The sequence below is a fragment of the Macaca fascicularis genome, chromosome 9 (assembly GCF_037993035.2).
Source record: "Macaca fascicularis isolate 582-1 chromosome 9, T2T-MFA8v1.1".
In the NCBI taxonomy this organism is placed as follows: Eukaryota; Metazoa; Chordata; class Mammalia; order Primates; family Cercopithecidae; genus Macaca; species Macaca fascicularis.
Genome location: NC_088383.1, coordinates 58,116,982 through 58,144,889, shown reverse-complemented (window position 1 = coordinate 58,144,889; position 27,908 = coordinate 58,116,982). Strand labels below are relative to the sequence as shown.

At 43.9% G+C, this 27,908-nt stretch overlaps 2 protein-coding genes across 10 annotated transcripts in view; one reads left to right on the top strand and one right to left on the bottom strand.

The window, feature by feature from the left end:
- WDFY4 (WDFY family member 4) overlaps nt 1–27,908 on the bottom strand; it is a 295,895-nt gene that overhangs the window by 46,993 nt on the left and 220,994 nt on the right. The gene's annotated exons all lie outside the window — the stretch shown is intronic.
- On the top strand, nt 156–26,303 carry LRRC18 (leucine rich repeat containing 18). Of its 2 annotated transcripts, none has more exons than XM_015456052.4 (4): nt 156–218; nt 319–415; nt 21,547–22,387; nt 25,545–26,303. In XM_015456052.4, exons 3-4 carry the CDS (start codon nt 21,624–21,626, stop codon nt 25,564–25,566), a joined length of 786 nt encoding a protein of 261 aa, XP_015311538.1. In that variant the 5' UTR covers nt 156–218; nt 319–415; nt 21,547–21,623; the 3' UTR covers nt 25,567–26,303. The 2 variants fall into 2 exon arrangements, with proteins under 2 accessions (XP_015311538.1, XP_005565213.1); XM_005565156.5 differs by having other exon boundaries at nt 21,544–22,387.

The following is a 27,908-nucleotide window of genomic DNA, read 5'->3' as shown; positions in this document are numbered from 1 at the left end:
AAAAAAAAAATACTTGCACAAATTCAAAGAAAGGGGAGTGATGTTTCATGAATGCTATTAAAGTGAAATATGTGTCTCTTTCAAGAGAAATGTGTGGCTTCTTCCCTGCGTAGCCACATCCGCCTGGCCGTTGCCATGGACAGGGGCTCTGCCTTGATCCTCTCCCACTGACTGCTGGGTGAACCGGAGGAAAAGCCCAACTGCAGGAATCACAGCGGGTGAGCCCTGGGGTTCCCTCCCTGTGGCAGGTAAGCCAGCCTGTTGGGAAATTTGAGTGTCTTAGAGACCGTTTCAGCCTCGTGTCCTCTCACTTTGCAGGCTGGTGTCAAGACTGCTAATGACCTCCAGGTCCCAAGTCTCTTGTTGCTTGGTGACAAAGTTTCACAGTTGAGAAGGAGAAGCTGGGACTAGCAGGGTAAGTTTTGCTCGGGTGTCGGCCCTGCACTTAGCAATTTACTTTAACTGTGCCAAAAAACTGCTTGGATCTCTACTTTTTCTCTTTCTCCCCTTGTTTGAGTAAGCAGCTTTGGAAATGCCTGTTCTCCGAGTATGCTTTATTTACAAAGCCCAGACACCACCTAATGCATTATTTAGGAGAGGAGGAAGCTGGCCTGAGCCCCAGCCAGGAAGGGCAGCTAGCTGGGGCACAGTGGGCGTCCTCGGAGGCCAGGGCACAGGTGAGCCTGGGGAGGCAGGTGTGCGAGTCATTGGCGCTTTGGGGATCACATGGGATCCTGTCTCCAATGTCTGGGTCTCCGTGGTGTTTTTGCTGCTCTACAGGCAGGTGGAGACGTGTTTGAACTGTTTGCTTTCACCCGACCAGTCACCCCTCTAAGGAAACTAAACTGTGACTGCTTGTTCGTTCAGGAGGGTCCAGCCCAGCAGAACAAATCTGATTATTGTTTACTGTAATGGGGTTTGGAGAGCAATCCGTGTTGTAAGAAGTCTAGTGGTAAACTTTTTCTACAAGTTATCCTGAACACTAGAACCCACTAATAAGTGGTTAAGCCCTAGGCTGAGCTGGGCCTTGCAAAGGGGGATTCTTCATGGGACACACGGGAACACACTCCTCAAGTCCCAACTTTTATGACAGGTATAGTGGGAAAAGACAGACCCTCTACTTAGAGTCTTTGTGACTCCACACAAGTTTCGCAGCCTCTCTGAGCCTCAATTGCTGTATCCCTCCAGTGGAGATGAAAATCGACATGCCAGGCAGTTGTGACTCAATTGTAATGTCTATAAAATGCCTGGTCTGTAGTAGGTGGTCCACAGAATCCATACAAAGGGAGGAACCTCATTTTAATGTGCTAAAAATTAGGTAGTGTCTTTGCTTTGCAAAGGGTCCAGCACATAATAAATTCTCCATGCATTTATCAACAACATGGATGCTATGTGAACCAAGTATGAAATAACACTCCTGGCCAATGAAATGGGGACTCAGAAAGGTTAAGAAACTTGTGCAAAGTCACATGTCTAGGAGGACAGGGCTGTGACAGGCCTGTAAGCTGGAGTGATCACATGCCTTCTGGGTTTGAGCCTCAGCCTCCAGTGGAGATGGGAGGCACTGAGACAGCTTCTGTCCACCCTGCAGGGCCCCAAGCCCTGTGGTTGTCTGCAGATTGGTTTGTTAGTGCCTGGTGCTTGGTGCCTCCAGCTTCCGCTTGGGCCTCCAGTGGTCTCTCACTGTTGCCCAGCATCAAGGGTGACTTCAGGCCCTTTCTCCCTTCCTATCAGTGGAGAGATGAGAGAGTGAAAGCTAGGTGATGTTTCCAGGCCCCTGAAACCCTAGAACACAAGGTGTGCAACTGAACCACGCCCATGTGTACTCTGCTGTCAGCCCCATTGCCAACTCTCAGCCCATTGCCAATGTAATTCACTGCCAATTTTTCAGTTTCTGAGCTCCCTACTGGTCTCATATAATGGAACTCATCTCAGCCCCTAGAACTGGGTCTAATAACACATGCATGCTTCTTTTTCGGGGAGGGATGAGCCATAAGGATGGGGCTTGACCTGACTAGGAAGAAAGTTTCCCACAGGATCTAGCTCAGCTCCTGCCAGCATCTGCAGAACATGATGAGTCAGGAGCTTCCTGGGCGGCCAAGAGAGCCATTGGTGGCCAAGAGAGCCATCCGACATTGTAAAGCCAAGCTTGCATGGAAAAGCCAGATGGCGGCTAAGTCCATGGGAAAGGGCACCAAAGAGATTCTGGCTCCAGTCGAGGCATGTGCCTTTGACTAGGCCCTGGGTGTTTCATCTGTGAAGTGGAATGACCAGATTAAATGAGATGACACACATGAGGTACTTAGACTTTGTGCTGAGCAAAAGGAAGAAAAAGATACAGGAAGTGCTAGGCCCCTCTAGCAGTTCCAGCCTGCTCTTGAGTTTTCTCTTTGCCTGGTCCACATATACAATCTAGAAGAATGTTCCATCTACTCTGCTTCCACCACAGAGCCTAGATCCATATGGTTCCTCCTCCGCCATGCCCCTCAGCACAGACTCCCATCCTCTCTTGCCTGCAGCTGGCCTGTCTCCATCACTCTCCTTCCCTGCCTCTGCTGCTTCCCTACAGCCAACGTCATCCTTCTAGAGGGCCTTATGTTGTCCCCTACCCATGAGCGCATGGCCCACCTTGCGCTGCCCCTGCCCAGCTCTTCGCCCTCCCCTCCTTGACCTCCAGCTTACACCCTCTTCCTGTCAATTCTTTCCAAAATCCTTCAGTGTGGCTTCTACTTAGTATTCTAGTTACAGCTCAGATGTCACCTTCTCAGAAAGGACCTCCTCACCCACCTCAGTCTGAGTTAGCAACATCCCCACCAATATGCCCTGTCTGACTTCAGCATTCTCTGTCACATCATCAGCTATTATTATTTGCAGAGCATTTACACCAACTGCAATGCTCCTTGTTTTTTTTTCTCTCTCCCTCTTTTTTTTCTCTGTCTCCCTCTTTTTCTTTGTTTTGCTTTATTTGCTGTCTCTTGAAATGGTAGCTTCATGACAAACACAAAGGTATAGCCTTGCTCACTGCATATCCACTGACCTGACCCATAGTACAACTCCAGTAGGAATTGCTGGACAGACAAATGAATGGGGAGACTGGACTCTAGCCAGCTCTAGAGATTAAAAGTGAGTATAGGGATAATTATATCTGTAAGTAGCTATTATTATATTTCTTTTTCTGTAATCACTAGTAATGTTATTATTAATAATTTGTCAGTGATTGAAAGGTTGCAAAGATTTCATATTTGGGAATCAGCAAAGATTGTTCTCCAACTCCTCCATCTGAGATTCCTGACCAGTGGGGAGCGGCCCAGAGCAGCTGGTTTGAGGGAGGTGATGGAGACGGTGCAGTCTGGTGACTCCACCAGCATTCCCCACTAGCATCCACCTCTGGTGGTAGAAGCCAGATGACTGTTTATTGAGTGCTCACTGAACACTGGTCACCTAACATTTTTATCACCTCATTCGCTCTTCAAACAACGAGCAATTGACCAATCCATTTTGCAGAGCAATAAACTAGGCTTAGGCATGTTATGGGACTAAACCTGGGTTGGCAATGAAGGGGAGCGGGGCTCACTTCTATTTGCCCCAAAGCTCCTATGCTCCCTGCAGCCTACCCACCTGCCTTTTCAAGCACAGCAGGAAAAAAAGGGATAGCTGGCATGACTAATGTGTGGGTGGCCATCCTATCTGGAAGCTGTCAGGGTGCTGCCCTGTCCTGACCACATCATTCTCAGCTCTCCTGGCAATAGTTATGTCTGTTTGCACAAAGTCCTAAGGAAAGCTATCTCTCTTATTGGGGGCAATGTCAAGTGCTTCAGTCATGATTTCAAATAAACCTGATAAAGATTCAAGGAGGAAAAGGAAATCTGAATTTAGGAAAAGTTTCTGCAGAAGAAATTTAAGATTAGACGTTGCAGCATTTTCTGAAAGACAAGGGTCTTCCATGCAAGCAGTGAGCCCAAACTACCCTTTTTCTCCACTAATCTGAAGCATTCTTTCAAAAAGTAGGCCAGTCTTCCCACAGTTCTTCACCTCTGGTTGGAGGTTGCAGGGAGAAAGTACAGTTTCTGCTTGACGTTTCCTCCCTACATTGCACCATAATGCGGGCCACCCACTCATAAGAGGCCACGTGTTGTTTATAGCACAGCCCTCCGTGGCTGGCTGAGGGTGGGCTGTCCCTGATAGAGTATCTCTGGAGGGAAACAGGAACAGCTGCCCTGGGCTGCCTGCTCCTCCCCCACTCTCAGTGGCCACCTCTTGCATTCCACTCTGTGACAGCATAAAGTGCCCACAGATGACCTAGGACAGCACTGGCTGCCTCAGACAACCAGACTGTCAACCTGCTGCCCAATTCCTGTGTCTGCAGAGGTAGGGACACCTCTCAGGTATCCTTTATCTGCAACTGCCCCAGGCAAATCCAGCTCCAGTGAATAACCCCCACCACCACGCTGTCCTCTCCTGAATTCAGGTAATAGGAAAGGAAACAGAATCGTGTGTGTGTGTGTGTGTGTGTGTGTGTGTTTGTTTGGAGTGTGAGTGTGCATGCATGTGTGTGAATGTGTGTTTGTAACTTTCTTTTCTGGTTAGAAACAGATTTTATATCTGTTGCAGAGCATTTAAAAACTATGTAGACGTATAAGAAGAAAAGTAAAAAGAGCCCAGGACCATCACCTCCAGAGAGCAGTGTTGCTGATATTCTTGGCGCTCTTTCTCTCCTCTTTTCTGGGTGTGGGGGTGCATGTGCGCCGGAGAACACAGGGCTTACACGGACAGATGTTTTTTCACTAACATGACATCTTCAGCATTTTGCCTTTTGACACTTTTGGAAAATAATGTTTTGTTTTGTTTTAGTTTCTGCTTATTATTTATTTCATTCTATGATTACACGGTAATTATTTCATCACTTGTCTATTGTTAGATATTTGGGTTGTTTCTAATTTTTTTTACTATTTTAAATGGCACCATCATAAGCATGTTTCTATCAAAAGTCTTATTCTTATTTCCTGAAGGGAGATTCTTAGAAGTGTCCTCTATGTGTTCTCCATAGCCTGGTCCCACCTCTTCTCAGAGTACCAGCCGTTTCCTTGCTTCATCTCGTCTCTTTGCCTTGGCTCCCATCCTTCTCCCCTTGGCCTAACCCAGTTAAGGTGGCTTCAAGTGCGATGCTACTGACCACTCTCCAGCCCCCTAGTGCACTTGTTCTCATGGTCAAACAATCCATCATGCCATCATCTGCGTCTATTTGGAAAGCATCCCTGTCTCCAAGAGGGTACACACTCAGTGACCAACGAATATTTTGTGTGCAAATGACAACCTGAGTTTTCCCGAGGGACCTCTCCCTTAAAACGTATTCATGTACTGGAACTCCTTTAACAGTACATGTAAAAACAGTGAGTCAAGTTGATTATGCAGCAGCTGACTCTCAGCTATGAATCTGGGACAAAGCTGAGAGCTGAGACCCTTTCTGAGGGCATGGGAATCGGGATTGACCTTGGAAGCACCTAGAATGTGTCTATTAAACTAGTATTGACCAAGGGCCTACTCTGTGCTAGGAACTGAGATGGACAAGTGGACAAGACAGGCCATGTGTCCTGGGGTAGGTGGGGGAGGAGAACGAGAGATAGACAGTAAATGCAAGATTAACAAGTAATGCATCGTAAACTACATTTAGATGCCAGATGCTATGGAGGAGAAGTGCAGAGAAATAAGGGGCATCAGTGTGTGGGGGAAGGTCAGTCTGCATTATTAATTGGGGGTGGATGGAAGAAGAGGTGTCGAGTCTGATGCCACAGTTTGGGCCCTGAGTGTCCACAGGAGGCCAAGGCTGTCAGCCCAGCTGAAAGAGGCTGTGGTGGAGCAGCTGGCTGGGAGCTGGGTTTGGGACAGGCAGGGTTTGAGATGCTTAAAATCATCCAAGGAGAAATGCTAAGTAGGCAGTAGGCTAAGTGAGTCCAGAATTGGGAGCAAGGTCCAGGCAAGAACCAGACACTGGGGAATTGTTAGTGTATAGATCATATTCAAAGCAATGAGACTAGGTGGGCTCACCCCAAGGCAGTGAGTGTAGACCAGCACGATGAGTGTAGGCAGAGAGGAGGAGCAAAGGGCTTGGCCATGGCCCTCAGGGGGCGCATGACAGAGGCAGCCTCTAACCCACTCAATCAACTCCCTCCCATGCCTGGGCTATTTCCACTGCCCCCTGATGCCTACACTCACTGGCCTGGAGTATGGGGTCCAGGACATGGTAGCTTCCTGCTGGAGCCCAGAGGCTACGAGATCAGTCCAGTGCAACCCCATGCCAGGTACCAGCCTCAGGGCTGGGTTTCTCCTGTTTATTTACTTACCTTTTATTGTGCCTCCTCCCACCCTCCCTTCCTTTCCTCCTTCCTTCTTTCTTTCTCTGTCCTCCTCCTCTCCTTCCTCTTGTTGTCCATCCCCTCCTCTCTGCAATGAGGCCTTTCCACTGGATGTTTCCTCCATCTGAAATCCTCTGCCTGAATTCTCACTTTCTCTGATCTCTGCTCAGGTATCATCTGCTCAGGCCCCAAAGAGGGCCCTCCTGGCCTCCCCTTTCTAAAAAAGCACATCTTCCAAGTCTTCTCTTCTACTCTATGTCTCTCTCCTGACTCTTTCTTTTCTTTTCTTTTCTTTTTTTTTTTGAGATGGAGTCTTGCTCTGTTGCCCAGGCTGGAGTGCAGTGGTGTGATCTCCGCTCACTGCAAGCTCTGCCTCCCGGGTTCATGCCATTCTCCTGCCTCAGCCTCTCCGAGTAGCTGGGACTACAGGCGCCTGACACCAAGCCCGGCTAATTTTTTTTGTATTTTTAGTAGAGATGGGGTTTCACCGTGGTCTCGATCTCCTGACCTTGTGATCTGCCCGCCTTGGCGTCCCAAAGTGCTGGGATTACAAGCATGAGCCACCACGCCCGGCCTATCCTGACTCTTTCTAACATCCATCATCTTATTTTTGCTTGATTCTTCTTCTAGAATGTGAGCAGGACGTTCACTTTGTTTGCTGCCTGGAACAGTGCCTCGTTCATAGCAGGTTTTCAACAAATACTGTTGATGAGTGAATGACTTCAAAGGACCAAGGGAAGTTCAACTGTGTCCTTAGAGTTGACCCTCAGCATTCTCCTTCGCTGTCATTTCACACCTTCCCAGGTGGTAGGTGGTCAGCAAAGCTGCCGCAGAGCTGCGAGCTGTCCTGCAGCAGACAGGGTGCTACAGTGGACTCTGGGCTGTGTCGCCAGTGGGCTCTCACCAGAACTAAAGGGTGTGCAGTGCAGAAAGAATTCCACGTGAGGAGATGCCCCAGCATGATACGAGGGGGCCTGTGCAGCTCAAAGGAGCAATGTGTCCTCTTGGCCCCCCAGGATAAATTAACTGAAGCCTGCACTCAGGGAGCCGGGGGTCACGGTCCATAAGGACACTGGGCTGCAGGGTCTGAATGGGGTTTCTACTGGGCTGGCACGTGGAGTCCGGGCTCCCCAGTTGGTCAGTCGTGTGGTCCCATCCATGCTGCTGCCTCCTGTGCCAACCCCTGCCAACACACACACACACATACACACACACACACACACACATACATACACAAACACACACACACGTCAAAACCAAAGCCTCCAAGGGCCATGCATTGCCCTCCCCTGACCTTGGGGAAGCAGCCACTTTTACATCCTCTTTACAGGAGTTCAGGCTGAAGCTTGTGGGATTCAGGACACCATCCAGGGTCATGGGAAAGGTAAACGGGGGGCTGGGCACACCCACCACAGCCAAAGCCCTGGCACATTTCCCCTGCCAAGCTGCTTCTCTGAGGCCCAGTTTCCTAATCTGCGGGAGGAGAGGAGCTGTGAGGAGAAAAGAGAGTAACACCTGTCTGGCAATGGCAGCGCTTAAAGCACATTGGGTGGAATGGAATCACTGCTCACCTCATGGGCTTCAAAGGGGCCAGGTCTGCCTTTGGTTCTTTGACTTTTGCTTCTGTTGAGGTTGGTCTGTGTGTTTTGAATGTAGGGTGGATGAACAAGGCATTTCTAGTCTGTTACACTAATCATCTTAATATTTTATTTTAATTGTAAGCCACCTATTCCCTTTTGTTCCTTTAACAAATCCAATTAAAACAGAGTACATCCAGAATTACAAAATAGATGCTATTAAACCAATAAGAAATCATAATCTTTTGTTATTGGGCCATGTGACCTCCTGGGAACTTTTGCTCCAAATAAAAGTTGATTTCTTATTATCCGCTAGGGGAAAGGGGGCAGTTTGACAGCTAACGGCTTTCCAGGCAGCACATGTGCAGAGCCACGCTGGTGCTAAGGATAGAGAAGTAAATAATACTAGGGGCAGACAAAGCTATAAATGCATAATATCCCAGTAAGACACTTAGAGCTGGGTTGATCAAATTAACCAGATGATTGCCAAATGAAGTGAACCTGAGAAATTTTTATACAGACACTCCATTTGCTACTTTATAGGCATGGGGATGGAAGTTTTGTTGTAATGGGAAGAACATACCCCACAGAAGTGCTGGAATAAGGTGGCTGTGTGAGCTGGACAAACTCCTCATACAACTTCCCTCCCCACACCACCCAGAATAGGAGCAATATTCCTACCACAAAGGAGAGCGGTACGGATGACTGAAATGGCAAAGGAGAGGTCACTTTATGAAGACACAGGCATGATGTACCTCTTAGCGTGGTTCTGAGGATGTGTGATGTGTAGAGGCAGCGGGGAGGGTGCTGGGGAGCATCATTTGACCAGCACATAGAGACAGCCGCTGTTTGGCAATAGCAGAAGTACCTTATGAGAGGTTAGACTTTCAAGTGAGCTCACATGGTAAAAATCAAACTTCTGGTGGTCTGCATACAGCCACCCCTGATACAGGGGCACTACAGCAGCCTGCAGCCCTCCAGGGCAAAGAGGTCACTGCCTCTCTGGTGAGTACCAGGGAATGCAGTTGACTGATGTCCCTGGGCGATGCTACATGAAAATCCTGTGTCTTTGCACTCTTGACTCACACTCCATGTGGCAAGGCGTTCACACTGCATTGGGCCTGCAGGGACTGGAGGAACTGAGAAACAGCCAGGTTCTGCCTCCATTGCCACCCACTTGGGGACACATGCCTATGAAGTGAACTGGCTCGTGGCATTATGCGTGCCCCATAAACTGTTTCTCTTTCTCTCTTTCATTGTCAATTGCTAAGCTCTCACAGTTAAATGACTCTATTAATGCCATTAAAATATCAGTAACATTCATATTCTTTGTAAATATTTAGATATATACCCACATATATATGGTATATCTATGAAAATGAATATCCTGCATATGGGCCCCTGGACAGTGAAGTGAGCAGGCAATGGGTCACACTGAAGCGATTTCTTCAGGGACCTTATTTGCCTGTGGTCAGTTCCTCCAAAAGGCCAGTGGAACATCTGCATTACTGAACCTCTGCAGGGATTTTGGCTAAGGCTGCTTCTCTGTCTCCTCACTCTGTTGAGTTGGCTGGCTGCTTGAGCCAGAGTGCACACCATTCTTCATTTAGCAGACTCTCTAGGGGGGTGACATTGCAGTTCCCAGGCCAATCCATGCCAAATTAGAATGGACTTGAGCAAGTGTCTCATCACCCAGAGTTCTGGGGACTCTGACATTCCTTGGTTCCAATGTCAGAGATTCCAGCAAAACAGGAACACCCTTCCTGAGGCCTGAGGCCATGGGGGGCCAGTGGCCTTCCTTAATCTCCTATGCAGAAGTGGGTGTGGCTTTCAGCCTGAGAGTCATAGGATTCCAGGATGGCTTCCTCCCCTTGGAGGCAGTGGGGGCCAGCAATGTACCCCCAGGATGAGGCATTTGCTACTGCTGGAGCACAGGCAACAGAGGGAGGAGAGAGAGAGGTGGCACTGTGTATAGAAAGATTGTACACCAGCTTGCGTATCAGACACATCAAGGTTTGACTTTGACTGTACTCTTTGCTGCCTGTGTGACCTTGGGGAAGTCACTTAACTTCTCTGATCTCAATTCTCTTATTGTAAAAATAAGGTTGATATTTTGCATAGTTGCTCTGGAGATTAAACATACATGAAGGGCCCAGCAGCATGTTTGAGGCAATTACTTTGATACCATGAGTGAATGATAGAGAGGGGCTCTTGACATTGGCAGTATTTCCAAAATTGATGTCAGAAGTCCCCCCAAACCGTGGAGTCCCTGTAAGATTCCAGCCCCTGCTTCTGCATCTCTCCTGCCATCATCCCTCCATCAGCTCTGCCCAGAGTGTGGTGGAGCTATTGCTGTGAGCTGCACTGTCATCGCTGTACCTCTAATCTGTCCCTTTCTAGCAATCTGTCCTTCTGCCCACAGGGAAGCAGGGCTCACACTGGGGCAGTTAGTGGAAAAAACAAAAACATTTTATGTTTATACCCCCAAGGAAGCTATATTCCTAAATCCAGGTAACACTGCAGAGCAAGTAGCATAGTACACAGTTTCTGGCCCAGAATGATCTTTGGACAAGGGGTAATTCTCCAAGCTATGCCCGAGTCAAAAGTTTGTGCTGATTTCAGAGGCCTGCCCAGAGATTCCCAACACACCCATTAGAGACACAGGACCCAGAATGACAGTGCAGGTCTCCACTTCCCATGGATTTCATCTGTGAAGATACAGCTCCGCCTCTCTTTAGAGGGAGCATGATCATTCTGGGAAGGGGCAGAGGACACAGAGAGTGATCTGAAGCTACTCAGGAGGTCACAGTTACGTGAGCTGGCCTGTTACATGCCCAGTAAATATAAGGGTCGGGAGAGAGGACAAATGCAGTTACTTTTGAATGAGTGAGTTGTTGAGGGAAGTTTGTATCATTTCCTCTTAAGAGATGACCCACAAGCAAAAGATATTTCTCATCCACATGACATGAAACTTCCTATAAAGCTAGTCCCAAACACTGGCTGTGAAACGTCAGTGTCTTTGGGGGTTTCAGTTCCATGTGTCTATCCTGTATCTCAACGGGTCAGTTGAAAGAATGAAATTATTATTGTGAGATTGTGTTAGCAAGCTATTTAGGGATGTCAGATATATAGAAACAAAGTCAGTCTTACTTAAAATTGTAGTCAAAGATACGTGAGTGTGAAGCACCAGACAAATTCTAGTATCATAATGACAAGGGTCTTACAACTGGAAATGTTTGCAAATATTTGGATGACATTAATATATTGGTTGCCATTACTTTTTTAATTTAGATATCCATGGGGTGTCCCACCATGCTGTTTGATTCACAATGACTAGAGAGAAAAAATTAATTAGAAATTAAAGTCAAACCAACTGGTCCACTTTTTCCAAAGTATAAAAACCAATTGTACAAGAACAAAAAGACACAGTACATTTAGAAACCTCTTATATTTGAGCTGCCAAGCTGTTCATGTGGAATGAAATCTATTATCCATCAAACCACACATAAATACATCCATTCATCTGTCTATTCACCCATCTATCTGCTTATCCACTTACATCTTTCTCTCTATAACTATCGGCTTCCCTTGTGTGGCTTGATCCCACTCTGACATTTCAAGAATTCTATGAAATAATAATAGGCCATCTAGCCAGTTTGAAACAGATGATCAAAAGATCATCTGTTTCTCCCTTCTTTTGCCAACTCTTACCCTGGGCAGGAAGTGGCTACATAGAGTTGGATAACACAAGGCACATCCCTGGTCTCTGGGGGCTCTGAGATGGGGCTTCTGGCACTGGGTCTGCTTCTAGTGGTACTGGGCAGCTTAGGGGGTCAGGATGGACCCTGAGCCACACAACACACTCCGCCTTCTATAACTGAGAGCAAGGGTCCCTGCCAGGGTCGGGTGGCCCCAGGGAGAAGAGCAGAGAGGGTGGAAGTTCACCATGCCCCATCTGGCCCCAGGGCTGCCTAGGGACCCAGACTCCCTGGGGAGGTGAAGTACATTATCCCAGCCAGCCCTCACTTCACCTTGAGGTGATTAATGGGCAGGCTTGGAGCCAAAGGGCCCTTTGGAGAGAGGCTCCTTAATGGAGGAGTTCTCTGTAGCCAGCTCCGCGCTGCTCATCACCATTCATCAGAGCTGGGAGGGCTTCTTCTCACAGTGTGGGTGGGCTGTGGGCAGCAGGCACAGCTGGGCCCAACTGGCTGGATCTCCCGTTTGCTGGAAACACCCCTTCCTGTCCAGGATTCTTTCTAACCCATGTTCAGTGTGTTTGGACTCCCTGAGCTGAATTTTATCTTACATAGTAGAAGAAAACCAAAAGGCAGCCCAGGTTTTCAGTGTTTAGGGGATTCTGGTGGCCAGAATCAGGGAGGATCTAGATTTGAACTATTTCAACTTGAGGACCGGGCCTGTTTACTGTTTATCTGTGTTGCTCAGAGGCTTGATAAATGGTAGGCACTCAATATGCTCATACAGTGAGTGAACAAATGAATGAATGCTTGAGTAAGCACATGGACTTAGCTTAAATCAGTCCCAAAGGACTAATAACGACCACAGAGAAATGAAAATTTACTGATTGTTTAGGCCCATGGGATAGGGTTGCCAAATAAAATACAGAACTATGCAATTATTGGGACATACATATATATATACTAAAACTATTTGTTGTTTATCTGAAGCTCAAATTTTACTGGGGATTCTGCAATTTTATTTGCTAAATCTGGCAAATCTACCATGAGGAGAAGCCATTGATAAACATCAGATAAGTGCATAGACTTCCCTGATCTCAATTCATCTCTTTTTAATGAAGATTTCAACTCAAGCACAGCAGACAGTTTTTCTGACATGCCAGCTTGTGAACAGCTGTTCCCTGTGGAACACATCCCCCTGGTGCATACACCAGGGAGACATACACATTGGACCACAGTGGTGCCCAGATAGTACCTATTTGGATGCCTTTTCCGGGGCAGAACTGGGTTGTGTGGGGCCGTAACAAAATCACAGACTTCCAACGTAGGACGAGCCAGCAGGCACAGTGAGAGGAACAGAAGTAGAATATGGAGTCCCAGCCATTTTGTAAAGTTTTTTTAAAAACAGTTTACTGTGTAGACACAGTAATATTGCCTCTTTGGGCACAGTTCTCTAAGCTTTAACAGATGTACAGATTCATGTAACCACCATCACTGTGGGGGTGCAGGCAGTGACACCAACCCAGAAAACTCACTTGTGCCTTTCCCTTCTAGTCAAGCCTTTCCCCAACCCCTAATCCCTGCAACCACAGATTTGTTCTGCATCTAAAGTTATGGCTTTTTCAGAAGGTCACATAAATGGAATCATTCCATTCATGTAGACTTTTGAGACTTTTTTCCTTAGGCAAAATACTTTAGGGTTCATCCAAGTGGTTGCATGTATCAGTAGACTTTGTGTTTAGTAGTATTCCATTACCACAGTCCTCGCTTACCTGCAGGTTATATGTTCTAAGACCCCCATTGAATACCTGAAACCACTATAGTATACTATGTTTTTCCTATAGGAAAACTATGATAAAGTTTAATTTATGAGTTAGGCACCGTAAGAGATGAACAATGATAATTCATCATAAAATAGAACAATTTCAACAATATACTGTTCTCAACTTCACAGATAGAAGATTCATTCTTGCTGTAGATGTTAGCAACCTCAGCATATGATTTGTTTCTTTCCCCAAGTCAAGAACTTTCACCTTTTCACTTAAAGGAAGCACTTTAAGGCTTCTCTCTCTTTGGCATATCTGAGCTACCAGCATCACTACTCACTACTAGGACAGCTACTGAGTGATGAACAGGCAGCTAGCATTTACAGAGTGAATCCACTGGAAAAAGAGATGATTCAAGTCTGGGTGGGATGTAGCAGGATAGCCTGAGATTTCCTCATACTACTCAGAACAGTGAGCAATTCAAAATGTATGAATTTCTTATTTCTGGGGTTTTCCATTTAATGTTTCCAATCTGGGGAACTAAAAATGTGGAAATGGAAACAGCACATAAGGGGGACTACTGTACAGTATTAGGAATCTACCCATTGAAGGACATTTATTATTTTTCTGTTTGGGGCAATTATGAATAGAGCATCTATAAACACATGTGAACAGGTTTCAGTGTGAACATGGAATTTTACTTTTCTAGGGTAAATACTTAGTCAGGGAAATGCCAGATGATATAATAACTATATGGTTTTGTAAGAAATTTCCAAAGTGTTTTCCAAGAAGCTGTACCATTTTGCATTCCCATCAGCAAGGAATTAGAACTCTAGTTATAGTATCTCCTTGCCAAAACTTTGCACTATCGATTTTTGTGTTTGTACATTTCTATATTGAAATGTGTCTTTAAATCTTCTGGATGTTAAAAAAAATGTATTGCTTGCTTTCTTACTGTTAAGTTGAAAAGATCTTTATAGATTTTGGATACCAGATATCTGTGATATATATGATTTGCACTGTTTTCTTCCAGTCTGTAGCTTGTCTTTTCATGCTCAACATTTTTTTTCACAGAGCTCTTAATTTTGTTCAACTTGTTAATACCATCTTTTGTAAATTGTGCTTTTGCATTTACTCAAAGTCATGAAGATTTTCTCCTTCATTTTCTTTTCAAAGTTTTATAGTTTTACATTTTACATTCAAATCTATGATCCATTTTGAGTTAATGTGAGTTAATTAGGCCAAGGTTTAATTTTTTGCATATAAATAATCAATTTCAACACCATTTGTTGAAGAGTTCATTGTTTCTCCATGGAACATCCTTTGACCTTTTGTCAAAAATCAATTGACCATTTGGCCATGTTTGTGTAGATCTATTTCTGGACTCTATTTTTTGTTCCATTGACCTATCTACCTGTCCCATCACCAATAATACCACATGATGTAACTATATGGTAAATTTTAAAATTGGGACGCATAATCCTCCAACTCTATTATTCTTTTTCAAAATTATTTTCCATTTCTAGTTTCTTTTCCTTTCATATAAATTTTAAAATCTATTCATCCATATATGTAAATAATCCTGCTGTAATTTTGATTAGACCAATTTGGGGAGAGTTGACATTAAGTCATCCAATTCATGAGCATGGTATGTTTCTCCATTTATTTAGATCTTCTTTGCTTTCTTACATCAACATTTTATAATTTTCATTATAAAAATCCTGCAAATTTTGGTTACTTATGTGAAATATAGAAGTATTTTATTGTTTGGAGCATTATTATTTTTCATAATTCAGTTTCCAATCGTTAATAGCTTGTATATGGAAATGCAATGGGGGTTTTGTGTGCTAACCTTGTATCCTATGACCTTGCTAAACTCATTTATTAGTTCCAAGACTGTTTTTTAAATTCTGTGGGATTCTCTATGTGGACAATCATGACATCTGTGCATAAGAACAGTTTTATTTCATTCTTTTCTGTCTGTATGCCTTTATTTTTTGCATTCTTACACTGGTTAGAATTTCCAAAGTAATATTGAACAGACATAGTGAGAGTGTGCTGTCTTGTCTTATTCCCAAACTTCAGACGAGAACCTTCAGTCCTTCACCAAGTATGATATTAGCTCTAGCTTTTTTGTGGATGTCCTTTAGCCAGATAAGGAAGGGCCTTTTTGTTACCAGTTTGCTGAGAGTTTTTCATCACTAGAAGATGTTAAATTTGTCAAATGTTTTTTCTGCATCAATTGATAAGATCTTTTTTTTCTTTTTAGTCTGTTAATATGGTATGTTACATTACCTGACTCCCAAGTATTGAGTAATTTTGGGTTGTCATTTATATTCTTTTTACATGTTACTGAATTCAATTTGCTAATACTATGTTGAGGATTTTTGTAACTATGTTCATGAAGAATATTGATCTGAAGATCTCTTTCTTATATTGTTTTTGTGTGATTTTAGCATCACGGTAATGCTGACATCAGAAGTTGAGATAAGTTGAGAATTGCTCTCTACTCTTTTTTTTTTTTTTAAAGAAATCATATCAAATTGCTAGTATGTCTTTGCAATTGATTGAATGTTTGTGTCCCCCGAAAATCTGTATTGAAACTGTAATCTCCAGTGTGATGGTATCAGAAAGTGAGGCATTTAGATCATGAGGAAATTAGATCATGAGGGTGGAGACTTCATAAATGGATTTATGCCCTTACCAAAAGGGACCCCAGATAATTGTTTTGCTCTCTTTCTACCATGTGAGGACACAGCAAGAAAACATCTATGAACCAGGTAACATGCTCTCACCAGATGGCAAATCTGTCAAAGACTTGATTTGGACTTCCCAGCCTCTGGAACAGTGAGAAATAAATTTATGTTGCTTACAAGCCAAATAGTCTATGGTACTTTGTTTTAGTATCCTGAGTGGACCAAGACAGTCTTCTTTAAATGTTTGATAGAATTTAACGATAAGACCACTGGGCTTCGGGTTTTCTTTTTTGAAAGGTTTTCAACCATGAATTCCATTTCTTCAATAAATGGAGGTCTATTTGGGTTTTCATTCCTTCACAAATATTTAGTAATTTTTAGTTGATCTTATCCAAGTTCCTTTTTTTTTAAATTTTTTTTTTAGAGTTGTTTGTACTGTTCTCTTACTATCCCTTTAATGCCTGTGGGATTTAGTAAATCCTCCCTTTAACTTCTGATATTTGTAATTTGGCTTCTCTTTCCTTTTTTAAAAAATTGTCAGTCTGGCTGTCTGTTTCATTAATCTTTTCAAAGAACCGCCTTATACTTTTTTGTACAATTTCAACTCTTTAAATTTGTTAAGACTTTTTTCATGACCCAAAATATAGTCTGTATTAGTGGATATTCCATATGTACTTGAAAAGAGTTTGTATTCTGCATTTGCTGGGTAGAGTGCTTTATACATGTCAGATTCAGTTGGTTGGTGGTAATAGTGAGTTATTCTGTACTAGCAATTCTCATATCCAGGCAATTTTGCTCCTCAGTGGACATTTGGCAATGTCAAGAGACATTATTGATTGTTACAACTAGTGGGCAGCTACTGGCAACCAGTGGGTAGGATCTTCTGGCCTTACTCTGCTAAACATTCTACAGTGCACAAGACAGGTCTTCCCCCAAGCCCCGTCGCCATCCCACCCCTGCTGACAACAAATAATTATCTGGTCTAAAATGTCAATAGAGCCAAGGTTGAGAAAACCTTTTCCTTGCTGATTTTCTCTCTACCTGTTCTATTGACTGCTGAGAGACGAGTATTGATGTCTCCAATTCTAATGGTAAATTTATCCATTCTTCCTTTCAATTTTATGTCTTTGCTTCATTTAAATTGAAGCTCTGCTATTAGGTACATACACATTTAGGATTTTTTGTCTTATTGGTTAAATGCTCATTTTATTAATAAGTAATGGTCTTACTTCAGGTAAATTTTCTTATTCTGAAATATGCTTTATCTGACATTAATAAAGTCACTACATCCTTCCTTTAGTGTTTGCATGGTATGTCTTTTTACATTCTTTTAGTTCAACTCACTTGCTTATTTAAAGTATATTTTCTTTATAGACAACATACAATTGGGTCTTTCTATTTTGTAATCTATCCTGATAATTGTGTCTTTTAATTGGTGCATGTAGGTCACTTTCATTTAATGTAAGTATTGCTTTGTTTGGATTTCAGTCTATCATTTTAATAGTTGTTTTCTGTTTGCCCCTCTGTTCCCTTTTCCTGCCTTCTTTTGTATTATTTGAGTTTTTAAACTTGGTTTTATTCGCATTTATATATTTAGTTTTTTACTATTTACTATATCTTTTTATATATTGCCTTAGTGATTGCTCTGAGGATTAAAATACACATATTTAACTTTACAGCCTACTTAGAATTAATCTTTCACCACTTCAAAAGCAGTGTGAAACCCTTACCACCATATAGGTCTCGCTAACTTCCCCATTATGTAGTAGTTGTCTTATGTATGACATCTACATACTTTGACAACTGCATCACACAGTGTTACTTTTCTTTCAATCACATACATACTTTAGGGGTATTTAGAAGAGAAAAATCCTCCACATTTACTCAGATATTTAGCATTTTCATTGCACTTCCTTTATCCTAAAAGTTCTGAGTTCCTCTCTAGCACAGTTTCCCTTTCACCTGAAGAACTTCCTTGGGCATTTCTTTTATAGCAGCTTAGTTAGTGGCAAAAACTTTTATTTTTCACTCATCTGATAATATCTTTATTTTGCCTTCATTTATAAAGCATACTGTCACAGTCTGGGTTGACAGTTCTTTTCTTTCAGCACTTTAAAAAAGATGTTTCCAGCACCTCTGGCCCCTGTGGTTTCTGATGAGAAACCTGCAGTCATTTCTATTGCTGTTCCCCTGTGGGTGATGTGTCATTGTTCTCTGACAGCGTTCATGTTTTTTCTTTAATTTGGAGCAGGTTGATTATGTGTCTGAGTGTGAATTTCTTTATCTTGTTTGGAGTTTGCTGAGCTTCCTTCCTGTGTTTGTAATTTCTATGTTTTTCATCACTGTTGGAAGTTTTCAGCCATTTTTCCTTCAAATGTTTTTCTGTACCACAACCGTTTTTCCACTCTTTCTGAGATACAGGTGTAAGTATAGGTATCAGCAGAGATAGAGGCATGCGTCACTTCCTGATGTGAATACCTTCTGAGAAATGCATCCTTGGGTGATTTCATCATTGTGTGAACATCAAAGGGTGCAAACCTAGATGGTATAGCCTACTATAGACCTAGGTAGACTACGTGGTCTAGTCTATTGCTTCCAGGCTACAAACCTGTACAGCATGTTACTGTACTAAACACTATAGGCAATTGTAACACAACGGTAAGTATTTATGTATCTAAACCTGGAAGAGGTAAAGTAAAATTATAGTATCATCATCTTACGGGACAATTGTCATATATGCAATCTGTCATTGACCAAAACATCATTATGCAGCACATGGCTATATACACACATGCACATACACACATACACACACACACACTTTTAAAGCAGGACTTTTTACTTTTAAAAAGCACTCAGGTCTATAGTAGGCTATTCCCTTTAGGTTTGTGTAAACGTACTCTTTGATCACTCAATGAAGAAATCACCTCTGCCTTTAAACAGAGGCAGCTCAGGGCAAGTCCAGAGTTGCTATACAACTTTCAGAATCACTTTTCCTGAATTTCTTCCCCGTTGCAATCTGTCTGAACTCTGTGGCTCTCAGGAGCATCTCTTCTCCCCCCACTTCTTGGTCTTCTGGCTGGATTTTGTTTTCTAAATCTGTTGCACACTTCTTGCAACTGTTTCTGCCTCTAGGGCCAAGTGGCAGTAGGGTAGAGAAAACAAAGCAAGCTCCCCAGCTCTGAGGACCACAGTTTAGTCAAAGACAATGCTTCTCTTCTTCCAACTTCTAGGTGCCTGCCTGGATGACTCCAGGGACACAGGGTGGCCTGGGACGAGACAGGAGAGAAGCAAGCAAGCAAACAAACAAAAAACAGACCACAAAACAGATTTCCCTTACTGTCTCTGACCCTTAAAAATCCATTTCCTGTTCCTTGGACCAGAAAGAGAGGTTCTTGTCGGAAATCAGAAATCTTCCTGTCCTTATCTGGTGCAAAGTTTTATGTTCTGGGCTGCCCTTGAGTCCAAAACAAGAGAAATGGTTGAGGGGAGAAAAGGGAGTTCAGGAAACTTGCGGCCAGATTGGTCTTCCCTTTGAGTTGTGGATTTCTTCTCCAATCTGCCTGATATCACTTATCTCAGAGTCCCCAGAGTGTCTCTGTGCATTGTGCCCTAGGCTTTACTTGCTTTCAGGAGTCTGGTGGGACCAAGTGAGCATACCCAATCTTAACTGGACTTGGATTCCACTTTGTTTTTTAAGCTGCTTTATCCCATCTGGTTTCTCAGAGCTGAATGATATAGACAGTTCCATATTGGTGAACATGGTGCTGGCTCTGGAAACCAGCCAATTATGCCCGAAAATAGGGAGTCCACCATTTTTAGAAACTAGGGTGAGCTTACAAGGCCTGTGTAAATGAACATCAATGCTGCCAAGAGCTAAGAACTGTCATTGGTTTACTGTGGAGACCACCATCTATTCCAAGGGGCTGTGATCCATCAGGCCTTTCACAGGGTAGGATCCTCTGACCCTTCAGCTGTGAGTGGTGACAGTGGGATTTACAGTAGGTGTGAGACAGGCTTGCACACATTTCCCTTTGACACTGGGTGACGAAAACATATAACTATATCCCCATGCAGCCTGATTGCTCAATATTCATGTGCTATATCAACTTGGGTTCTAATAAAAGGTATAGGTGATGAAGTACAGAGACTGTAGAGCACCTCTCCCTGCCCATCTCTGCAGGGAACAGAGGCAATGCAAGTTTGTGTCTCCCAAGGGCATACTTCTGCCTGGTTTGGAAATCTTGGTCCAAAAGAAAAAAAAAAATCAGCAAGCAGGAGGCACTGAGTTGTTAAAAAGAAAAGGGGGTCCCAGAACCAAACAGAACAAGAGTTGCATCCTCTTCCTGGCTGCAGACCTTCCTCACTTCTGAGCCTTGGTCTCGCTACAATAGGGGTAATGCTGTGGATCTTGTTGTTGAGGATTAGAAACAATATGTGTAGCAATTTTTAATAACTAACATTAATCAAGCTATTACTATGCACCAGGCACTGTTATAAGTGCTTTATAGTAGATAATTTACGCTCCCTCAGAGCTCTGTAAGGGCGTCTGTTTTCACAAATAAGAAAACACAAGCACAGAGAATTTAAGAAGATTGTGAGTAGAGTTGAGTTGGACTTCTAAGTCAAGCATGCAGAAGACAGAATCCCCATCATATCATATTGACATTCTGCTTCCCCGCACTATGGCAGTCACGGCCATTTATCAAGTTTCTGTGCAGAGGAGTTGAAGTCCAGTGTGAAGGATGTGAGAGGAGGAGAGAAGGGGCAGGAGATGGAAAAGGCAGCATTCTCCATGAGCTTTGCCAGCACCCTTCATTCCCCTGTGTGCTCATGATGGGGAGCTGTGGTGCTGCTGGGCCCAGCAATAGCACACCCTGATACCCCTGGGCTGAGCAACAGGCTTTTCCGCATGGCTACTGTTGCACTGTAGCCAAGGCCTCACTAGTTCCTCTGGGTCCATGAGGAGAAGAGGGATGGGAGCAGTCGGTCTTAGTACCCACCTTATTCTCTAAGATCCAGGCTTATGTTGGCTTGAAAACTCAGTCCCTCCCCAAGAGCCTGTATGATAACTTAAGGAAATCCTAGCTTTAAGCAGGGGTCTAGGAAGGGACAGATATCCAAGAACACACACACACACATGGCCCTGGGTGGCGGGTACGTGACAGTCTGGGACAGTGGAGAGGATTTATAAGTCAGGGCATGGCACAGCTAGAGGGACATTTAGTGTCCTTCAGGCTGACTCTACACCTCCTATTTTAACATCCAAGAAAATCAAAGTCTGAAGAAGGCACACAGTTTGCTGACAATCTATGGCTGGGCTGGGTCCACTTTGCCCTGACTTCTCTCTGCAATCCTCTTTCTTGCTTTTTAAACCACTGAGAGCAAAGCATCATGACGTGGGGGAGCCCAGTGCCCTCTGGTATCTCCTAACCAGATGTTTTCTTATCTTTCAGCAGTTTTTCATGATTTTTCCTCACACTGGTCACTATCCAATCAGAACAACCAACTTCTAACACTCCCTTAGTAAAAGAACATGGCTAAGGGTGAGAAAGGCCCCAAGGGCAAGAAGATCACCCTCAAGGTGGCCAAGAATTGCATCAAAATCACTTTTGATGGGAAAAAGCGCCTTGACTTGAGCAAGATGGGAATTACCACTTTCCCCAAGTGTATTCTGCGCCTCAACGACGTGGACGAGCTGGACCTTAGCCGGAATCTGATCAGGAAGATCCCTGACTCCATCTCCAAGTTCCAGAACCTCCGGTGGCTGGACCTGCACAGCAACTACATAGACAAGCTGCCTGAGTCCATTGGCCAGATGACCAGCCTGCTCTACCTCAACGTCAGCAACAACCGGCTGACCAGCAACGGGCTGCCCGTGGAGCTGAAGCAACTAAAGAACATCCGCACTGTGAACCTAGGCTTGAACCACCTGGACAGTGTGCCCACCACGCTGGGGGCCCTGAAGGAGCTCCATGAGGTAGGGCTCCATGACAACCTACTGAACAACATCCCCGTGAGCATCTCTAAGCTCCCCAAGCTGAAAAAGCTCAACATAAAGCGGAACCCCTTTCCAAAGCCAGACGAGTCGGAAACGTTCATAGACTCCATCAGGAGGCTGGAGAACTTGTATGTGGTGGAGGAGAAGGATCTGTGTGCGGCTTGCCTGAGAAAATGCCAAAACGCCCGGGACAAGCTGAATAGAATCAAGAACATGGCCATGACGACACCGAGAAAGACCATCTTTCCCAATCTGATCTCACCCAATTCTATGGCCAAGGACTCCTGGGAAGACTGGAGGTGACTTGGACCCTGACCCTGAGGCAGAAGGGAAAGAGAGAGGGAGGGAAGAGGGCAGTGGGCTGCAGCCACAGGAAACCAAGGGCTCTCCTGTGGCTGCAGCAGCTCTTTCAGCCAAGCCCATAAAACTCCTTTCTTTACTTCCTCAGCGCGTGATTGTATTGATTGAAGGGCTTTTGGTTCCTTGCCATTCCACACATTTCTCCCTCCTCTGCACACACACTCACAAATACAGGCACAGTGAGTCAGGAAGGGGCTGTCCATGTCCATCCTACTCTTACCCCCAGATCTCTCTTGTTTACCGCTGGGGCCTAGGCAGTTAATGCCCCCACACACTCACTATCGCTGGCATTTCAGAACCCACAACCAGCTCCCAAATGTGAAGTTTATTCAGTGGAAATGTTTTGGGTCTGGGCTTCAAAGGCAAGGAATCTCAGAGCATGAGTTTGTAAGAAAGTAGATGAGCACTTCGTGTTGGGTAGGGGACAGAGGTGGGCCACAGAAATGGGCAGTTTTTATTATTAAGGCATCAATAGGCAGATAGCTTCCTGGGCCCAAAGCAATGTTTTCTCTCTGAACTGAGCTTGCACAACTTGCTCTAGGAGCTTTCTTGGCTAAATCTGCAGACCTCTGGCTGTGAATGAATGAAGTTGTACTACCATCCTATTACATTCAGTGTTCTTTCAGACCCTCATGGGAGGAAGGAAAGAATGGTGGCAAGTATGGATTGGTGCATTCAATAAATCAACACCTTACTCGGCACTGTGCTAGGTGCAGGGGCCGTGTCCCTTTGGAGAAAGCTTGGCTTGCCTGGTGCAAGCTGGTGGAGAGAGTAACTGAAATGAGATGGGGCAGAGCACCATTGTCTGAGGCATTCAGGAGATCCCGGTCGTGGATGTGCAGGGCTGGCTTGGCAGAGAGAAAAGGCAAAGATTCTGAGGTTGGACAGATCTAGGTCCATGGCAACTCTGCTTCTGACTTGGCATCCCCTTGGGCACCTAACATAGCTTTGGTTCCCTCACTCGTGAAGTGGAAATAATGCTATACCTAACTCCAAGGGTTCTGTGCCTCTAAAACAGGCAGCACATGGAGAACATACTCAGCAGAAGCCAGTTCTCTTCTAGAACCATAACTTGGTTCATTGCAAAGCTGAAATACTACTTTGAACAGTGGTGCCAGTTGTGCTATATCTTTTGGTAGAAAATGACAGCAACCAAGTCAGTCCTCACAATAGCTGAGAACCTTCTCTGGCCTCACTGTGTACCACACTCTCACACCTTCATGTGCATAAAAGAAATGAATCAAGAATGATACCTTGAGGGAGGCTTTTCTCCCCCAGGACTTTCCTATGTTGGTGGCAAGTTTGCTGACTGGATGATGAGAAGCACCAAGAGGCATCCATCAGTGAAGTGGTATTAACTTCTTTCCTCCTCACATTGTCAACCACAGCACACGGCACACTTCATTTCTTCACACCTTGCTGCTTATTTCCTCTTGTATTGCTTAGCTACGACAACCCTATCATGTTTCTAAAACCTTGGGAGAGCTAGATTCAAAATTTTCATTTTAGTTTTTCCCTTTATTAAATGTTTTTCATTGTAGAAGTAACAGAACCACAACATACTACTAAATATAGTAGCTTAAAGCATCCATCATTCCACAGTATAAGTCAGCTGCAATGCTGGCAGAGTTCCTTACTAGTTATTTTTCTGTATATATTTTTATACATAGTTAAAATTATAGCATTCCTGTCATTTCTGTCCTGCTTTGAAACCCATGCTGTCACCTGGTATTAATAACCACACTTTAAAACGTCTGCAAGATAGTTATTCTTGTAGATATACATAACTATAAGTTACTGTTGTACCTTTATTTTCAGGTTTCACTGATGGGAATAGTCTTGTGATGAGAGCCTATATAACTAAAACATTTTAAAATATTTTTAATTATTTCCTTGGCATAGCCTCATTATTGGAAATATTGTGTTAAAGGGTGTGTTTTAACAATAATGTTGATACCTGCCATCAAGTAGCTCATAAAAGGTTTACACACATTTATATGCCTACCAGTAATGTAGTAGAGAACCCATTTCACGGCATCCTTGTCCACACTGAACTCTGTCCTTCACATTTTTCTCTTCACCTAATGTCCGAAATGACTCATGAGAACCCCTTCTGAAGCTGAGGGGAGCAACCGTGTCTGAGACATGTGTGATGAGACACCATGCTGTAGGTATAGGAGCCACCACTAGCCTGCCAGGTCTTGGACATGTCCACAAGGGAGGCAATCTGCTATTTCAGTCACTTCATCTCTGACCCAAAAGGTATAGAGTCCATGCAGAGACGTATGATCGAGACAGAGTGCTGGATAGCTACATGAAAACTTTCCATTTCAGTTTCTCCCCCTTCAGACACTTTTTCTTTAGAATTAATTTTCCCTCCTTAGGTATTCAAAAGGTTCAGCAAAGGAGAGAAGTTAAGAGAAACATCAAGGTTACAGATCCCACCTGGTGCCTTAGGGTTTGCCGGTCCACATCCTCTTTTCCCCACTGCAGCACTCTCCTTGCCATGCTTGGTCCTCAACAGCCTTACTTGCTGCCAACTGCTTGGCTGGCCTGACACTCACTCCAGCCTTGCTCTGGGGCTTTTATCATGCTTTCCCTCTTATCACACATCTCAGGAAGGAGTTTCAGGTGCCTTTAACTTTACCAGGATTGAGACATACCCAGGCAGTGGGCTGGGTTTGCCTCAATGTGTTCAAGTCAGACACCTCTTTAGCCAAGAAATGCTGGCAGCAGGACAAAGCAGACTGGAGATAGAGACCAGTTAGGAGGCATCTTCTGCATCCTATTTCTTTTTCTGCCAAGGAAAAGGTTTGATGTTGGTGTTCCTTCATGCTCTAAAATACCTCAGTCACCTTTACTTCTTATAAATTAAGCATAAAGATACTTCATAGGAAAGCCTTGGGGGTTCTCTTTCCTCGAATGCAAAAAAAACAAAAAAACAAAAAAAACAAAAACAAAAACAAACAAAAAAACACCCTATTCACACTAACCTGACCATCCTGACCTTGGTGAGCTGGTGTGACCTCTGCCTTTGCTGTGTTTGCCTCTGTGGTCTGGAGCAATTGCCTCACCCTCTTTTGTCTCCATCCCCAGAATACGCTCAACATCTTCCTAAAGTAGCTGTGGCAAAAACTTGAAGACTACTCAGCTAACAGAATAAACGACTCTGAAGAGAAGAAGCCCCCAGTTAGGAGAAGACAAGAGTGGCAAGTGAGATGTTCTGGAAACCAGGCTCGCCGGAGCTAGCCAAGTATCCGACTTGCTTCTCAAATTCACTTCACCTCCCTTAGCTTTAGCTCACCTGCATGTGAAAATGACTTTGGGAAATATTTGATGTGGTTTTAAAAATGTATATAGAGGAAAAAATTTAAGAAAATTACAGATTATATATTATAGACAACTAAATATTTAAGACTTTAAGACTTAAAAGGCTTACTGCCTCTACATTTCACTCAGACTAGTACATCTCGATGCCAGTAGACTGTGATGTTTGTGTAGGTATGACATACTGACATGGTTTGCACATTTGTCCCCTCCAAACCTCATGTTGAGATTTGATCCCCAGTGTTGCAGGTGCAGCCTAATGGAAGGTCATGGGGGTGGATCCCTCATGAATGGCCTGGTGCCATCCTCTTGGTAATGAGTGAGTTCTCACTGTATTAGATCCTGTTGAAAATTGTTAAAAAGAGCTTGGCACATCCCTCTTCTCTCTCTCTCTCTTCCTCTCACCAAGTGATGCCTGCTCCCCTTCTCCTTCCACCATACCTATACCCTAAAGCCCTCACCAGGAGGCGCTGGCACCTGTACAGCTTGCAAGAACCATGACCCAAATAAATTTCTTTTCTTTATAAATAGCCTTAAATATTCCTTTATAGCAATGCTAAGACACCTCAAGCAACTCCAATTTATACAAAAAGTTATATAGAAAAATATTCTAAAAAATACTATAGATAAGGTAGAATTTTAACAAATCTTTTAGTGGTGCATAGGTAGGCAGGAAAAAGAAAACAGAGAAATGAACAGGAAAAAACAAAAAATAAAAATAAAATGGCAGACTTGTATTCTAACATTTTGATAATTACAATAAATGTAAATGATCTGCTTTATTTATAATGACCACAAAATAGAAACAACCAAATGTTGCTCAATGCACAAATTGTTAAACAAACTCTGGTATATTTCTCTCACGCAATACTACTCAGCAATAAAGAGGAACAGACCATTGATACATGCAACAACTTGAATGTATCTCAATGGCACTATTTTCAGCTAAAACAAAAATGCCCATCTCCAAAAATCACATACTCTATGATTCCATGTATAGAACAGTCTCTAAATGAAAAAATAATAGATATGGAAAACAGATTGATGATTCCCAGGATTTAAGGATGGTGGGGGAAGACAGGGAGGGGGCATAACTATAAAGTGGTCGCACAGAGATATCTTTGTGGTGATAAAATAACTGTGTATGTCGGCCGGGCGCGGTGGCTCCAGTCTGTAATCCCAGCACTTTGGGAGGCCGAGACGGGCGGATCACAAGGTCAAGAGATTGAGACCATCCTGGCTAACACGGTGAAACCCCGTCTCTACTAAAAAATACAAAAACTAGCCGGGCGAGGTGGCGGGCGCCTGTAGTCCCAGCTACTTGGGAGGCTGAGGCAGGAGAATGGCGTAAACCCGGGAGGTGGAGCTTGCAGTGAGCTGAGATCCGGCCACTGCAGTCCAGCCTGGGTGACAGAGCGAGACTCTGTCTCAAAAAAAAAGAAAAAAAAAAAACAAAACAACTGTGTATGTGGATTGTGCAGGTGGTTACCCAAATCTATATATGATACAATGACAAAGAACTATGCATACACATGTACCAGTGTCAATGTCCTGGTTCTGAAATTGTGCTATAGTTATATAAAATGTAACCATGGTGGGGGGGATATTAAGTGAAAGGTGCACAGAGTCTCTCTGTACTATTTTTGAAGCTGTGAATCAATATTTTGAAATAAAAACAAAAAACAAAAATCTTACAGCCTAGATGCAACAATCAATAGATCCTTATACGTCTGCCCAGTGCTGATTTATGAGGCATTATGGCAAGCTTAAAGTGAGAATCTAAAACACCGAGTCAGCCTAGAGATGCAATTGAGGCACACAGTAAGGCAATTCAGGCACCTTAACCTCGGCTCAGCCAGCTAATCTAAAATTACCCACTGTTGATCTTACTCTTGCAGATTCCTGAAAAAGTTGCTAAAATAAATAGAAACTGCATGAATTCTCTATGCCCCAGGTTTTCTGGAGGTAGCTGGGCACAGGTGGCAACTAGGATGGGAGAAACCTTGAACCAGTGGGTTGCTCATCGCTATTCCTGGGCACACGTGTTCACCACCCCTGGTGGTGTGGGAGTATAAGGTTGTGGAAGCAATGTGGCTGGGTAGAGTTGGAAGGGAAAAGGGCAGGCTTGCTGCA

Bases quoted from the DNA above. Each gene is read 5' to 3' on its own strand.
- LRRC18 (XM_015456052.4), top strand. From the start codon at position 21,624: ATGGCTAAGGGTGAGAAAGGCCCCAAGGGCAAGAAGATCACCCTCAAG. The intron at 22,388-25,544 runs GTGACTTGGACC...CTCCATCCCCAG, and splicing joins GACTCCTGGGAAGACTGGAG to AATACGCTCAACATCTTCCT.